Source organism: Lygodium microphyllum, chromosome 24, assembly GCF_053477565.2.
Source record: "Lygodium microphyllum isolate KBCC chromosome 24, Lygodium_microphyllum_v1.1.10, whole genome shotgun sequence".
NCBI lineage: Eukaryota > Viridiplantae > Streptophyta > Polypodiopsida > Schizaeales > Lygodiaceae > Lygodium > Lygodium microphyllum.
Genome location: NC_141158.1, coordinates 89,534,118 through 89,551,230, shown reverse-complemented (window position 1 = coordinate 89,551,230; position 17,113 = coordinate 89,534,118). Strand labels below are relative to the sequence as shown.

At 41.4% G+C, this 17,113-nt stretch overlaps 1 protein-coding gene across 3 annotated transcripts in view; it reads left to right on the top strand.

Moving 5' to 3' along the window:
* The window catches only part of SEC8 (subunit of exocyst complex 8), a 177,119-nt gene that overhangs the window by 90,266 nt on the left and 69,740 nt on the right, over positions 1 to 17,113 (top strand). For all 3 annotated transcript variants that reach the window (XM_087666018.1, XM_087666017.1, XM_087666020.1), the window contains exons 7-11: positions 9,028 to 9,190; positions 9,696 to 9,802; positions 10,330 to 10,431; positions 10,515 to 10,645; positions 10,746 to 10,909. In XM_087666018.1, the coding sequence (XP_087522144.1) occupies positions 9,028 to 9,190; positions 9,696 to 9,802; positions 10,330 to 10,431; positions 10,515 to 10,645; positions 10,746 to 10,909 (667 nt within the window). The remainder of the gene's footprint in view (positions 1 to 9,027; positions 9,191 to 9,695; positions 9,803 to 10,329; positions 10,432 to 10,514; positions 10,646 to 10,745; positions 10,910 to 17,113) is intronic.

Below are 17,113 nucleotides of genomic sequence, written 5' to 3'. Positions count from 1 at the left end.
CCTTTTAATGTGCTCAGGTGCGAACACGCCCTTAGCACTTGTACTTACACATATATATCTATCTAAAAACCTAAAGGTACTGACTCGTCATTGTACCTAAAAACGTGCTCACTCTCTAGTCTTCTCGCTCTCACTCCCTCCGTCTTTTACTGCGCGTAACGGTTGTGTGTCTCGAGATCTGTGCCCAACTCGTCTCTAAAAGTACTAGGTCATTACCCAAACAGACAGATCCAATCAAACTGCGATAGGAGTGGAGCCACTCTCTATGAGGGTCACATGAAAGGAAGCCCCTGAATCTATCAACTAATATTGAGTATACCCTAACAAAGCGTTAGTCAGCTATGACGTATCAAGAGAAGAAGTTGTAGGTTTAAAATCATCATCAGAATCAGTTTACACAACATTAATCACTTCAATCTTAATGCATGACTTGTCAGGGACAATGTTTCGATTATTATTTTTGTCCTGTACTTTACTTTTGCCTTTTCCTTTCGCTTGTCCTCACGCATTTTATGGCACTTTGACTGAATACGCCCTACTTTTCCGCAGTAATGACAAATCAAAGAGGACTTACGGCCACGTGAATTAAAACGAGACTATCCACATGATTGAGAACGAGATTACCGAGAGTCTTTTCCACGGTGATCATTTCTGCTTCTACCATTATTATCTCTATCTATCAAAGTATGAGAGGTGCGAGAAGCATCGATATTCTTTTTGTTAATCTCTTCATTCAAGAGTACACCCTCTACACCCTGTAGTCATTAGTAGGCATGTTTACACACATAATAGTATGAAATGTATTCCATGATTTAGACAGTGTAACCAAGAGGAACAAAGGAGGGAGATTGCCCTTGAATTCAATCCCTTGTGAAGATAAATGGTTGAGAATAGAATGAAACTCATTTGAGTAGACTGATATGGAAGTGCCTTTCTTCATACAAAGGTCCATGAGTTGCTTCAGCTAGTACATCTGAGAAGGAGGCTCTGTTTGTTATAGACATTGCGAATCTTTTCCCATAAGTCCCATGTGAGTGCCCATTAGAGACAACATTATAGACAACTGCTTAGAGAGGGTTATTATGATGGTGGACTTACAACTGCTTAGAGAGGGCATCAATATGTTTGGGCTTGACACCCTCATGTTTCAAAGGCTTAATATGCATTTTCTGCACTAAAACTTGCGAGATTTTGGCCTTCCAATAGCTGTAGTTGGTGCCATCCAACTTTTGAATATTAAAGATAGCACTATCATTGGAACCACTAGTCATACTAAGACTAAGTAAATGCATAAAAGGGCAAAATAGATTGTTGTAATGTCCTACAAATCAGTCCTAAAACCATTGCCAAATCAAGCTAAAGACGAGCAATTGTTGAATCAAGAAGTTATCCAAAAAGTATGAACAAATGACTGTCAAGAGGACATGACTGTCCTCATGAAAATTGCCAAAATATGTAATTACAATTCGTTGTAAATAAAATACAACAGTAAGAAAACCAAGCCGAAATTGAGCTATCATTGAGAAAGGATAAATTGGAAGTGCTAGGTGATATCCTGCGTGACGTGGGATATGTAAGAAACTCTGGCAACTAGCATACATAAGACAAGCACCTAAAGCTATCAAATGCAATCTGTCATAGTGTGGAATACATCAACTAGCATACTAATCATGCATGTTGCAGGTCTCACGGTAACAAAGAAGAGACCAACCAAAGGTATGACTGACTGAGAAAATTCTCAATAAAGAGCCAAGACAAGTGTATGCATAACTAATAGTGACTTGATAGAGGTTGGTGCTAGTTTAAGACTAATAAGCCCAAGTTTGTCATTTCAAACTGAGAGCTCAAAGATTTTCAAGTTTGATGGATCATATCTTCAAAGTCATCTATAATAAGAAGGTTGTCCACATATAGGACAATCACTATAGACTTTTCACCATCCAAAGATGATACTTCCTCCTTATTCAGGGTAGGTACAATTCTTGGGATAGGTTCATAGTAGACTACTTTTTTGCTAGATGATATAGTGAAAAAACTTATATTCAAGGTAGGGACAATTCTTGGGATAGGTTCACAGTCCTAAAGAATCTATGACATAAGGGCATAGTTCACGTAGAGTGAACTATCCCATTGGGCATGTAGCCTTGCTGGTTTGCATGGACCAAGAGGTGTCTTAGGGAATTGAGTAATCCTTGAATCCTGTATGAGCCTTTGGTACCATCGAGAAATGGTAATAGGCTCAGCTTGCTACAAAGGAGACCGAGAGGCCTCTCGTACATGTAAAGCACCTGTCTGTGGAAGGGGCTTCCCTTTGCTAAGGGAAGGTAGATCCCGCTCATCTGATGAAGAAGGATCCCTCTTTAATGGCTTAATCCCCCTAGAAGAAACTTGAGGAGATGGGAAAGGGGTAGAAATACTCGATGATGAAGTAGTAGATAAAGGAGCCATCAAGGGTGGAAGGGGAGAAGGTGAGGGAGAATGCAAGGGGGGGGGGGGGAGTTGTAGATGAAGGAGTGCCAAGAGGTAACCTGAAATGAAGGGGAGGGGTTGTTTTTTTTTCCGTGTTTTTTTTTTTTTGGGTTAGTCAATGATGAAAAACCACTTGCAACAGAAGAACTATCAATCAGGTCTTCGAAGGTTGTAGCTTTATCAAAGATTACATCCCTACTTACCTCAATCTTTCAAGCATAGTTGTCAGGTACGAAAGGTACGATACGATACGGTATGATAAAATATGGTACTAAATGGTACCTTATGATTTTATAAGGTACGATACGATGTTAGTATGAAAAAGAATTTAAGATGATTTTTTAAAATAACAAAAATCATAAATCATTAAATGATAGAATACATGTTTAAAGTGGAAATAGCCATTCCATTACAAAATAAGATGAATACATGAGGGTGACCATTGCAGTCACATGAGCTGGGCAAAACATGCAATACAACTACAATCTAGTGTTGGATTTGTGTTTCCTCTCAGCAGTTGCCGCCCAATACATAGTGGCAATCTTGGAGAAGTTGCCCATCAGCCATGATCTGTGTTTTCTATCTGATCCGTGTTTTAGTGGAGGTGCCTAGCATTTTGCTCAGCATTCAATATTCTGAACAGATTTACCTAGTTGATCTAGGTTTACAGCAGCTGAGGTCATCTGGAGGAGTGCTGGTTATCATCTCCATCTACTCTTCTCAGTGCATACCTCCAACTCTTTTCCTCGTCATTGATACTCTACCCAAAGGGCAGCATTTCGCCCCCTTCACAGTGCAGATCCCTTTCAAGTGCTGCCACCTGATCAGCCAGGACAATGCAATCATCTCCGAACTATACTGCAATGTGTCATCATGATTCATTCAATACGATTTGATGTTCGCCATTCGTCATTCTTTTTTTGTGTTTTGAGTGTTATTTATAGCAGTGTTTTCAATACATTGTTTTTCTCCTCCCAAAGTCTACCATTTCTTGACATGGTATCAGAGCTTACCTTTTGGTCTCTCAACATTGTATCAAAGCAACGGTGCTCTAAGGGCTAAAGGTCCTCGTTCTTCATTGAGGTGGGAACACCAAGAATCCATAAAGACCAAATGAAATACGGGAAGTAGTTTTATGTGCATCTTGTGGTATTACCTTCATTTGGTTTTAACCACTCTTCAGATCAATGCAGCTAAAGACCATTGAGCGTCCTAGACAATCCAAAATCTTGTCGATTCTGGGAATAGGAAACTGATTTTTCACAGTGATTTAGTTTGGGGCTCAATAATTAATGCACATTTTGAATGTGCCATCCTTCTTTTGAACAAGAAGAACCAATGAAAAACATTGTGAGGTACTTGGTCTAATTAGCCCATGGTTGAGTAGGTCTTCAACTTATTTTTGGATTTCTTCTTGTTGAGGGTGGTTCATGCGAAAAGGGAGTCTCTTTTGGAGGTCATAGCTCCAATGGTGATTCCATTTTGAGCACTGGTGCGGCACTTGGTTGGGCAAGAACCGCTCGTTCATAATCAAATGCTCCTATGTGCTCCAACCAGGTGCAATCGCAATCCATTCGCATGACTCTTTCTCGATTTTGAAGAGCTTTTCTTTCACAGTTTGGAGTCTTCCCATATTTGTTCCATCACATGCCCCTTAGTGTTGTACTCTATCATGTCGATCTCTTCTTTGCTCTCGTCTCACTGGAGGAACATCAGTCTTCGTACTCATCATCTGAACCGTCCTCATCCGATTACTCGTCATCTCCTATCATGATGTTATATTAGGAGGATATTTTGGCCCTTTTCAAGGAGTTGATAAGGAGGATCTTTTGAAAAACAATCTTTATAAAATTTCAAGAGTCTAAGTCACTCTTAGTTTTTAGCATTCATATTATCTTTCACATCATTGTCATGAAGCAAGCAACATTGAACACAATCCTTAGTTATTCTAGAGAATTGCATATAGCTTACCATAGATATTTGATTTGATGGTAGCTTGAAGGTGTAAAGAACTGAAGAAAATCAATCATTTGCTGCTTGTTGTTGGTCTTTTCCTGCCCTTGGTTGCGTCAGAAGATCCTCCAATGGTTGCAAATCTGACCAGCAGCATCTCCTCCCTCTCTCTTGCAGGCTGAATACACTAAAAATGCCTCTCTCCAGCTTTTAAATACGTTCTTTAGTCTTGCATGGGTATTTTTGACAAGTGGCAGCCTTTCCAAATGGTTTTTCCGGCATTTTCCATAATTAAATATTAATTTTTGATCTTTAAATATTAAAAATTAATGGAATAGTTATTACAGTGCCTTGAAAAATTAGGTACCATTAGACTGTACTTCTCTAGTGTCACCAACTGACACTTATGGCCAAATGAATGACCTAGGCCAATAGCTAGCACTAGATACCACCAAGTATCTGTGCAGCATAACTTCTAGCAACTTTTGCCTTTGACATTCCGTGATTTCCTTGGGGCCCGGACTTGTAAATTTACTCTAACCCCAGTTACACCTCACATGTGCAATATTTACTTAATCATGTGATTAAAAATTAATCCACACGTTAAGTGAGGTTTTGAAAATACATGTGCTGATGATACCAGCTCAATCGGAATCATGCCATCCTGTAAGTACTAAGTCTGTAGCATCGATACTAGCTGGATAATAGATCCCACGATTAGGAGCCCCCCCATAGGAACCGCGAAAGCCTCTGAGCAACCTACCAATGCACCAGCTTGGGTTCACTCATGAACGTGGTGAGCACGCCTACAACATAACATAAGTCAACACGAGTATTAAAAAGCTAGATCAAGGAGCCAACCAATTGCCTATAACAGGTAGTATTCACCACAGGAGAATCAGAATGAGCTGTAGCCTTCCAATTCGGGTCCATAGGAAACGTAAGAGACTTGCATCCCTCCATTGCACACGTAGTTAAGAGCTCTTGTATATACCGTTGGTGGAAAATAAAGATCCCTCTCAGAGTGTGATAGATCTCATGACCTAGAAAGAAGTGAAGAAGTCCCATATCTGTCATCTCAAACTTCTCATGAAGTGTTGCCTTCATCTGCTTGACTATTTCAGTATGATAACTTGTCATAATCAAGTTGTCCACACAAAGGACAAACAATACACGACCTCTACTTGAGGTGTGTACATAAAGTTGGAGGTCAGCTTTGCAATGCAGATACCCCAATTTCTCATAGAGGAACAAGTCAACCTTCTCATTCCAAGCACGAGGAGTTTGCTTAAGGCCATAGAGAGCCTTCCTTAACCTGTATACCTTAGCATCAGAAGAACCGAAGCGTGGAGGCTGCTCAGCATAGATCTCCTCCTTCAACTCCCCATTCAAGAAGGTAGACTTCACATCCAATTGATAGACTGGCTATCTCCTATGGTTAGCCAAGGTAAGAACTATGCGAATATAGTAGCCATTCGAACTGTAGGGGCAAGTATCATGGAAATCAATTCCTAGACGGTGTGCAAAACCTTTAGCAACAAGGAATGCCTTGTGCTGTCCAACGTGCCATCATTGCGGTATTTGGTCTTGAAGACCCATTTGACTCTAATGATCTTCTTATGGGGAGGCTTTGGCACAAGATACGAAGTGCCATTTCTCTCAATCGACTCTAGCTCCATCTCCAACGCTTTTCACCAATGATCATGTTGTAAAGCCTCCTTCACGGAGGTGGGCTTCCAATCCTGCATGACAGGAGTCATCAAACAATAATTAGTGTAAATAAGCTTGGTGTGGTGTGCTTGGTTCTTGTGAGAATGCCACGAGCCATCCTGCGGCTGCCACTCCTCAAGGATGCCCTCAATTCCTAGATCAAGAAGAGTTTCACGAGCCCAACAAGGAGGAGGTCGAATTTCACCTCGTCGCTCTCCATCTGCTGAAGTTTCTAGAAGGTCCATGGCTGGTTGGGAAGGAATCGGTTAATTTGGTGGCTTAGAACTAAGCTCCTCATGCAAAGAGTCCTCAAGAGGCATAGGTTCTAGAGGAAGAGTCACTGGCACCTAGCTATCACTGGGATCTCCAAGAACAAGGTGTTCCTTACCTCCCTTTGAGGCTGGAACTTCCACGAACCGAACATCACGGCTTGTGTAGACATCCCGCTTAGCGGGATTATACAATCGATCGCCTTGAGATTGTGAACTGTAGCCCACAAACATGTGTCTTTTGGAAGTCACTTTAAACTTTTTATGCTATTTCTTTAGAATGTGAACATAGGTATCACACCCAAAAACCCTGAAATAAGAAACATTTGGCTTAGACCGAAAGTACGTCTTATACGGAGTCATACCAACAACAATGGAAGTAGGGGAACAATTAAGGATGTGAACTGTAGTAGCCATAGCCTCAGTCCATAGACACTGAGGTGTCTGACGATGCTCCATCATGGTACGGACCATCTTAATCACACCGCGATTCTTTTGCTCCAATATGCCATTCTCGTTAGGGGTGTTTGTATCTCTTGCTGTATACCATGATCTGCACAAAAACGAGCAAGCTCATTAGAAACAAATTCACAGCCCTTATCTGATCGTAATTTCTGGCATGCTTCCTAAGGCTACTGCTGAACCCTAATTGCTAGTGTAGATTAGGATTTACAGGAGAAAAATCTGAAATTTTTGAGCCTTTGGGGATCTCAATGCTGTAATCTTCGAAGCAATGTTGGGAGATGAGAGAGAATGCTGAGGAGAGAGAATGCTGAGGGGATCTCAACAGCTTGTAGATGCAAAGAACTAAAGAAAATCAGTCATTTACTACTGCTGCCCTATCTCATAGAATGTCCTCCAATGGCTGCAAATCAAACTAGTAGCATCTCCTCCCTCTCTCTTGCAGGCTGAATGCACTAAAATGCTTCTAGCCTCTATAGACTTTTTTCAGTCTTGCATGGGCATTTTTGACAAGTTGCAGCCTTCCCAATGGTTTTTCCAGCATTATCCATGATTAAATATTAATTTTCAATCTTTCAATATTGAAAATTAATCTAATAATTATTTCAGTTCCTAGAAAATAATTTGATTGGCCAATAATTAAATTGGCTAGGCAACTTCCATTCCGGAGTGTCTTTGTGCCATCTTTGACCATCAGATTGGTGTTAGGTGTTAGGTATCATTAAACGCCACTTCTCTAGTGTTACCAAACAATTGACACTTATGGCCAAATGAATGACCTAGGCCAACAATAGCACCAAATACCACCAAGTTCTTGTGTGGCATAACTTATAGCAAGTTTTGCCTTTGACATCTCGTGATTTCCTCAGGTCCTGAGCTCGTAAATTTACTCTAACCTTAGTTACACCTAACATGTGCAACATTTACTTAACCATGTGATTAAAAATTAATCCACATGTTAAGTGAGGTTTCAAAAATACGTCCTCATGACATCTAGTGTGGTGTCCCCAATGGGAGATCTACCTAATTGTTGTTGGAGAGAAGAAGCTGTCGCAACCTCTCATTGACACTTGCTATGCTATATCCTTAAACATTTGGATGGGCTTCAGCAGCATTGGCCACAACGTTGGGTCATAAAGTGACTAAGTGTGAATGCTTAGGAAACTTTAGGGTTAGGGCAGCTGAGTCCTATTTGTAGGACTGAAGGCCCATCTTTGCACATCATTTCGTGATCATCACTCTTGTACTTTAAGCCCAATGGTAGATGCATTTGTACATTGGGACTGTGTGGACTATTGTATGGCACACTAGCTCTTGGGATATGGTTGTGACCCGGTACGCTCCTAGTCCCAAGTTTGGGGGGAGTCCATTTGGCTATAAGGGTGGGAGGTGAGTTAAGTGTGCTTCCCCTTAAAAGTTTTGTTTGGTGGGTACATTTGGTATTGTGTCTCATGTGCTGGTTGGATCCTAGTGGACATTTCATGTTGAGACTTGCTAGAATAGACAAAAATGTGATACTTGATCATTTGCATGTCTGCTCATTGAGAGTTGGCTTGGTTGAGCCAAGGTGACTGAATAGAAAGTAAATAAATACTCAGAAACTGGTTTTTGATTCACAAGCTGCTCAAGGATCAAACAAAATAAGAATAATGTTATAAGTGATCTGGGTACCAGGTGTGTGATGCAATTTAGAATGCATCAGATTGAAATAAATTCACTTCCACAGTCCATTCTTAGTTCTGTTGTGTGCTTTGTTCAAGCAAGGCTCTTTTACATACTCTACAATCTCTCTGGTGAGTTAATTACTGATAAATCTTGTAGGTTCAAGAGATTCGATGTTCTTGCTTTCACAACTCAATATACATGTAGTGGCATGTACTTTCTCTTGTTTTTGTTTCTAGGAACAGAATATCTATTAAAAGTACTTTCATTATGTCTTGGACTTGCAATGTGGTTTGTTGCCTCTTTTAGCTGATGAGGACTCTTTGTAGTTTTTGTCAAATGTGACCTTCGATGCCTTCATGAACTTTTCTTATAGGCATGGAAGTAAAGTTTAAGGCTATTTTTACAGGTATTGACTGATCATGTTTTTTAAATAGTCCACAGCTGTGGCCATATTCCATGTTTTCACAGATCGCCTTGATCTTCCTTTTGGTTTCTGCAGCTCATCTGCTGAGATAAGAGAAGATGAAAATTCTACGGGAGATTATGTTGACAATGTGAGTGGCAAAGTGCATTTCGGCAATGGAATGGTGGCAAACGAGGGCGGGCGATCCAAAAACAGTTTGCCATACTGGCTCACTGAGTCTACTCCAAATGAATTTATTGTATGTACACTGGCTGGTTTGAAAATGTATGAACTACACAAGTGCAGATTTGGCACTACTCTTGTTACTGAACTGCACAAGTGCCTTCTGAGCTATAGTGCTTACTAAAACATACAAAATGATGGAAATACATTCTGATCTGTAAATTTTCTTGTGTGTCAAAGCTTCATAAGCAAGTTTAGTTAGCGTCAACAAGTTTTTGCAAAAACACATATGGTTATTTTATAACTTATTGGGAAAAGTGCAAGAAAATAGCCAAATAAGCACTCGGCACATCTATTTTGGTTGATAAGAGCATGATTGGTTTGAGAATATTGGCCCAGGGTTTGTTTTGTTGAGGCTTTAGGAAGACTAAATGTATGGATTTTCTCAATTATGATCAATTATATTTCTCCCCTTTGATCAAACCTTGTAAAATATGGTTCTACATTAGTATGTTCTGAATAGTCTGTATGCAAATTGGCAAGAAGTGATCAAATTCCTCAATGAATCTCTGGTTGTTCAGGATCAAATGGCGAAAAGCAAATCTCCATTGCATGTCAAGTACTTGCAAACAATGGTAGAATGCTTAGCGCTTCTGGGAAAGGTTGCAGCAGCTGGTGCTATAATCAGGTGACATTCAAACTGTATTATGTCGAAATTTGCTAGTCTATTTTGCAAAATGTGTGTGCCTTTGGTCAAAAAGCCTGCATTGAAGAAGTCTAGTGCCTGATAAGGTGTACCAATTATTGGGTTTTGTCGTCTTTGCATTGAGGTTACAGTACTTGAGGGTACAGAACTGGAGAGAATGAATTGTTGTGAAAACGTATTGTCAATGAACGTTGACTAGATGTGAAATCTCCATTTTGACCAAAGTTGAAATCTATCAATGTGTTCTGGTCACTACTTTTCAAGTGGTGTTTTCATCCTTGACCATTTCAAAAAGGTCATGGTGCAAGGCTATTTGTTCATTAGAGCCTTGACATTTGGAAATATACTTTGAGCAAGCAAATGATAGTGTTTTAATGCTGCCTTCAAATAATGAAATTACATGCATGCCCAATATATCTGTAAAATTTTATGTTGGCATATTAGGTGTGAATTTATACTTGTTTGCATTTCTTGAATGTCTGAACATCTCTATGCTGTGGGTGCATCAGTCAGAAATTGCGACCTAGTATCCATGATTTGATAACAGCAGAGATCAAAGCTCGTGCTGCTGCAATTGATGCTTCTAGGCCTCGACTTGATCAAGTATCAAGGTCAGTTTTCAGTACAACAAAAGGAAGCAGAGTGTGGGACTTGTTTCAAAATAAACATTTTTACAGAATGAGAATTGTACCAGGGGGACCAATGGAACCAGAACTTTATTAACAACTGGGGCTTTGTCATGCACAATGGCTCCAATGGGTGTGGGTCAAGCTGCTGCACAGAAACTTTTAGACAGTATATTGGGATTGGTTTCACAAATCTTAGGTAACTGACTATGTTGCTTAATTGTTCACACAATTGTACTGGAATTTTATTCTATTTGACAAAGATTTTATCATGACAAATGGTTGATGCAAGTCTGTAGAACATCATGTTATTGTTGGGGAGATGATGGAAGCTAAGTCTGCCAGTCAAGAACAAGCAGGGATACCAGACAGAGCCAATGGGGAGCTAAGCTGGCATACTGATCCAGATGTAGGGCGTGCAACAGGAGGCTATAGCGTATCCTTTGCTTTGACTGTCATACAAGTATGTCTGCAGATTGGGCTCTTTGCCCATTTGATTTTCACTCACACACACACACACACACACACATGCGCATGCGCATGCGTGCACACACACTCATGCACGTGCACGTGCATATTCACAATGTTCGTTCACACACACACACACACACACACACACGCGCGCGCGCGCACGCACGCACGCACGCACGCATGTGCATGTGCACATTCACAATGTTTGTTTTTGTTCTTTTGTGTGTGTGTGAGAGAGAGAGAGAGAGAGAGAGAGAGAGAGAGAGAGAGAGAGAGAGCACATGGATGTAGCTCAGTTGGTTAAGTTGAATGTGTGGTTATTAGAAGGTCTTGGGTTCAACTCCTACATCTGCATGGTCATTCAGTATAGGTGCAGAAAAAAGGAGATTTGAACCTGGGTCAGTGGGTTAATGAAATAAATGGCTTACCACCAGGGTACCCATGATTGAGCAAGAAGGGTGGGGGACCTTGACAAGGCTAAAATTGACCCATCCAATCCAAAACATTACATACATATTCTTGAATGATACCTTCATCAAATAATATATTCTGGACGTGAAACTGAAAGCAACACCTTTGACTATCCAGGAAGTACAACAAAAGGAGGGCGCAGGGGGTTGCCATTCTGGTATTGGATGGATGCCATCTAGTAATGCTGTGTGTGTAACATAGAAAATAGCTTATCTGAGTCCATGTAACATGGTGGCTGGCTTCTATGGCAGGTGATAAGGGCCTGGAACCTGCTATGGTATGTTGATCATAGCTGAGGGCTTCATGGATAGGGGCACCTGCTGCACCAAATGTCTAGAGCTTGATATATTACTCCTCTTGGGTGGGCTCTCGTTTTAGGTGAGTCTGATGAGGACCATGTGGCTGCAAATTGGAAGAAGCTTGTTGGCTGCTATTCTTTCATGTGTCTTGTGCTGCTGGCTGTCTCAACAAGGACTCCCTATGTTTGTGGAGATGTGCAGAAAGAGGCCAAGACATCTGTGATTGGAATCTCCATGATCCTAGAGAGTGAGCCGAAGCCATCTCAAAAGGGGTTGTGAATCCTCCCTTGAGGCATTTGTGAATGTAATGCTCCTCAAGGACTCCCTATGTTTGTGGAGCTGTGAAGAAAGAGGCCTAGACATCTGTGATTGGGATCTCCATGATCCTAGAGAGTGAGCCAAAGCCATCTCAAAAGGGGTTGTGAATCCTCCCTTGAGGCAGTTGTGAATGTAATGCTCCTCAGTCTCAGTCTCAGTCTCTAGACGGAATAACTAGCATGCCCATTTGCTAGGGATGTTTCTGCTCCATATTTTGGTTGTCTCTTATCCATGTATTGTGGATGGATGATAAAATTGTCATGTGAGGTGGAGAAAATACAGTTTAGGGTACTTTGTTGTCATATAGCATGATGATGCATGCTAAAAGCACCCTATTCATCTATGTATTGGAGAGGGGGAAGCATATTTATTTATATACTATGAATCCCAATTCAGGTCCTTTCCTATGCGTACCAACAATGTATGTCCCCATCTAGTACCTGTTGCCATGATGACTCCAAAGCAAGTGTTTGATGCATTCCATGCTTCAAAGGTCCTTGGCACTCAGCAAGGAGAGGAGAATTCCCTTTTGCAAGAGAGAGAGAGAGAGGGGTAGAAGTTTTGGCTCACAGCTCCCAATCAGTTAGTAGAGGGTAGGAGTTAGAGGAGGAACTGGGGGATATGACTTTTAAATGATTCCCTGAACTTTGTGGATTTTCCTACTCCTAATGCAGTTTCAGGGATTGTAAACAAGAGGCAAGATAGAGTTCATATTAGGAGATAGAGGAGATATTGATGAACCATGGAACCACACTAGTTTGAGAGATTTAGATGTTCCCCATGAGAATCCTCTCATGGAATATTGAAGGCTTTGATGGGTGTTTGTTTTATCAAGGTCGTAGCCTCATGAGACCAACTACTAGAGGATGAATGGATTTTCTTGTGATGAGCATCACCTCCTCGCAGAGATAGGATATCCTAGTGCAATGGGAAGTTTATGCCAGGGCAGAGTTTCATTTATAGCTAATGCAATAGAGATTCAAGCAAGTGTTTGCATTTGTGTAAGCACTAGCTTCACTTGGTTCAAGTGTTACATCCTTGAATAATGTGCATAGGTGCCTACAACATTGGCCACTAGAGTTCATGAGATGTGAACATGGTCAAGGCACTTTAGGGTTAGCTAAAGGGTCTTGTAGTGTAAATGCGTTCAAGGCACTTTAGGGTTTGGGCACTAGGTTCTATAAATAGGACTTAGGGCTTAGTTGTGTGGCACCTTTTGTTGCGCTAAAACATGCATTACTTGTTGATTAGCCTCTTAAACAGCCCCAAAACACAAACCCTAAAAAGGGGAGCGGTCTGAGAGAGTTTTAGTGCTCTCCCAAAAACCCTAATTTTTGGGGCACCCTTCTGCATCTATGAATAGACAGGCTGCCTCCATTCAGCATTCATCCCGTTTGTGCAGGTTTCTCACTACATGTGCAGATTTCAGCCATTAGCCTCCTCCCACGTGACTGTCTAGCCCTCATGACTGCTGCCACTCCATCTGTGTTTGCTCCTGCTGCTGGTGCCTTCATCCATGCTGACATCAGCTGCTGGCGACATCATCATTTGCTGCGATCTGATCATCTAGTTATCGCCAGCCACATCAGACACTGTTTCAGCCTGCATTTGCACCTATGCAGCCTAGACGTTAGCTATTCATCATCCTACTGCAATTTCAGATTTGTGTTTGCTGTCTGGGACAGTTGCCAGCCATCGACACACTCCTACTGTTTGCGTTTGTTGATCAACATCTGCTGTCACTTGCGTTTACAGCAATCTACCTCCTTAGACACTCTGACTACTGGTCATAGACTTGGGATCTGTCTCCAGTGGATGTCACACTTTGACATTGCTTTGCCCTTGAGCACATTGTATACTCTTACATTCATTTACAGCATTCATCCACTTCAGAGTTGTGTTCTCTCTCTCCCTTCTTCCGTTTGTGTTTGAGTTTTGAGTTTTGTGTTTAGGGTTTGAGTTTTGCCATCTGTGTCTATGTCTGTCTCTTTGTGTTTTTGTCGTGGTCGTACACTCTGTGTGTCCTCAGTGCAAACCCTAGCAGTTTTCTTCACACCTTTTACATGAGGACTCTTGGACTCTGGATCCTGGGCGGCTGCATCTGCATACTGGGATGGCATGGTAGGAGGTTGGACCGGCATACTCTCGGTTCCCAAGCTCGAGTGTGAGCCAATTTGGCTTTATTGTTGGGAGGTGAGGTTGATGTCTACTCCCTGTGTTACCCTACATGCTTGAATGGCTTGTGAAGATCTGCTAGGGTTTTGCAAATAGAAAATGCAAAATGTGTGAACATGACTAAAACACAATTAACTTAGACAAAAATGCAAAACAAAAAAAGAAAGGAAAAGAAAATCTGATGAATGAATGATGCTAAATATGAATGAGTGAAGAAGATCATATTGACATAGATGCTTGATGAGACGTGAACGAAAGTGAGGAGCCCATTCCTTTAGGTGGCAAGTTTCAATTATGTAGGGATGCCCAACAACTATTGACTCCCATGGGAGTGGGCTGAGGGAGAGTGCTAGAAAGTGATGTCCTCCATGGAAGGATTCCATGTGCAGCCATATACCACTAAAACTAATATGAATGTAGTAGATTGGAGTGGAAGGGTGATGTCACCTAGCAATCAAGGGCCAGTTAGAGTAGAAAATGATTGAAAATCGTATGGCGAAGATATAGAATGTCACAAGAATATGAAAGTATGATGCCTTGCTTAGCATTTGATCAAGTTGTTTATCGAATATGCAAATGTGAGCTGTGCCATGTGATGTGTAGATTATTTATTTCACAATGAGGGATCGAGAATCCTAAGAAGTTAGTGGGTACCAAAGGCAAAAGTTGTACTTCATAGGTAATAGATGGTACCTAGTGTGAGTTTGGACATAGGGCATTTATTTGATCCATAAGTGCCAATGGTGACCCTATGAATTAGGTATTAATCAATTAATTTATGTCGGTTCATGGATCAAATAATGCACATGACCGTTTGAGGGTCAATTGGGCAGGGACAAAGGGTTGAGTTAATTTTTATAATTAATTAATTCTTTAAACTAATTGAATGGTTGAAAATTTTTGAGCATGGATCAGGGAGGTTGTCATTTGGCAAAAATTTCCCATGCAAGAGGGGAGAAGAGTATTGGAGGCTAGAGAGAGCTCATTCTAGCTTGGTGGACATTTGGGGGCGGGGACACACACACACACACACACACACACACACACACACACACACACACACAGCCTATGATTGGAGGAGTTGGAGATGGAGCGTGTGACCTTGCACCCTGCATGAATGCAAGTCACCACCTGTGTGACACTGGATCTTACTTGTTGGTAGGTTGCCACCGACAATGTGAGACCCGCCAATGAATAATAGCGACAGGGGGAAGTAGCCAGTCAGAAACTAATTGGGTAGATATAGTGACCCATGCAGTCATGGCTTTCTCCATTGACTTTAGGGTTTACCTTTCACTCAAGCCAACATGCGGCCATTTGGTCTTGATTGGACCCTATCTATGCTATACATAAGGATTCCTTTTTACGAGAAATTTTGGAAATGTAAGTGCTATAGCAATATGTTTTATCAGATCATTTTCCTTTATAGCTTGATATGATTAGGCAGCTTGTGGATGCTTTCACGGGTCCCTTGGGCAAGCTGCCCTTGCAATTTAACTCTTCCTTTTTAAGTCATGCTATCTTCAAGGGATACATGAGCCAACTGCTTGAAAGGTTCTATGTGATTTTCCACTAGAAGGCTTGGCCTCGTTTGAAAGATGTGCAGCCAAGACTCTTGCTGAAATGGATATCACGAAAATTGGAAGTCAAGTTTGTTTATTGGAAATTTGAAGCTTGGCCATTTCTTGTGTACCTTAAAGTGGCATAGACTATTATGCTCCCCATTCTCACTTACCTTTTGCCAGTGCTACCTTGGACTAATGTTGCCTTGAAGGATCTTACCCAGCTCTTGCATCTCATGCATTGCCAATTACTCTACCCCATAGAACCATCTTATTGGATGTTTAAACCTATATGGTAGCCCTTTGTTGGTCTCTTTTTGAGGTGATGTGTGCTGGTCAACAACCTTAGATTGTTATTACTGTTTTTACCTTGGGGATTGGGGCCTTTGGTATGGTAATATGAAGATTCGCGGTTTGTGGTGGCATTTGCTTAATGTTGATGTTCAGTTCTCCACATTTGTTTTAGTTCTTCTCAACCATTTGGTGTGCTTGCGGAAAATGGTCCTTTGCAAGGTCGAATGGCATTCAACAAAGGATAGACTGACTGCCAATTCATTGCAAATGGAAATTCTATTAGTGTGTTGTCTACTTTCTTGGGAGGATAAATTGGAGGAGAGACCTAAGTCTATTCGCATGGCTCTCCTTGGATTGATCTCAGTGGCTGATCCCACTCTCTTGCCTCGAGGCACTCTAATGTCTTTTCGCACTATTGGATGGGTCTTTTGGGTCCCTTGTGGCTACCTTGATCTTTGGGGCAAGGTCTCTGAACTTTTGTAGGACCAGCAACCCTTTTTTGTCCTAGATTTTGATTGTCATTGGGAGGATTGGGACCTTGTAGGACGTTTGAGTTTTTAGTCTTCTTCAATTAATTAGATTTATCATCTCATAATTGTAGAGTGCTCATGGTTGACAACCAAAGCCAATGTGCGTTGGGGAATGCACAAATTTGAAGCATGGTGAAAATTTCACCAGAGATTATTTAGTTTCTTGATGTCAAGTGGGCTCTTTAGTGACCTTGCCCTAACTTTTGTATTTCTTTTCACACACACACACGCGCGCGCGCGCACACACACACACACAGATGTATCAGCAGATTGGAAGCTATTGCAGCCAACTGAGGACTTTGGAACTATAGGCAATAGCTCCAGAGAGACCTAGAGCTTCAGACGACAGCAGCTCGGGCAGGCAACAACTATTCTTGGGCTTCCAAGCAGCAGCTGGCTGCATCAAGGGCAACTTTGATCAGGGCAGCAGCTGATTTGATCAGTTTGCAGTGATGGGACCCTGAAGCTTTTCTCTCCACAGCATTCTTACTCATTCTCCAGCATTTCCTCAATTATCTCAGAAAATCTCAGCCATTTGTAGTCGAAA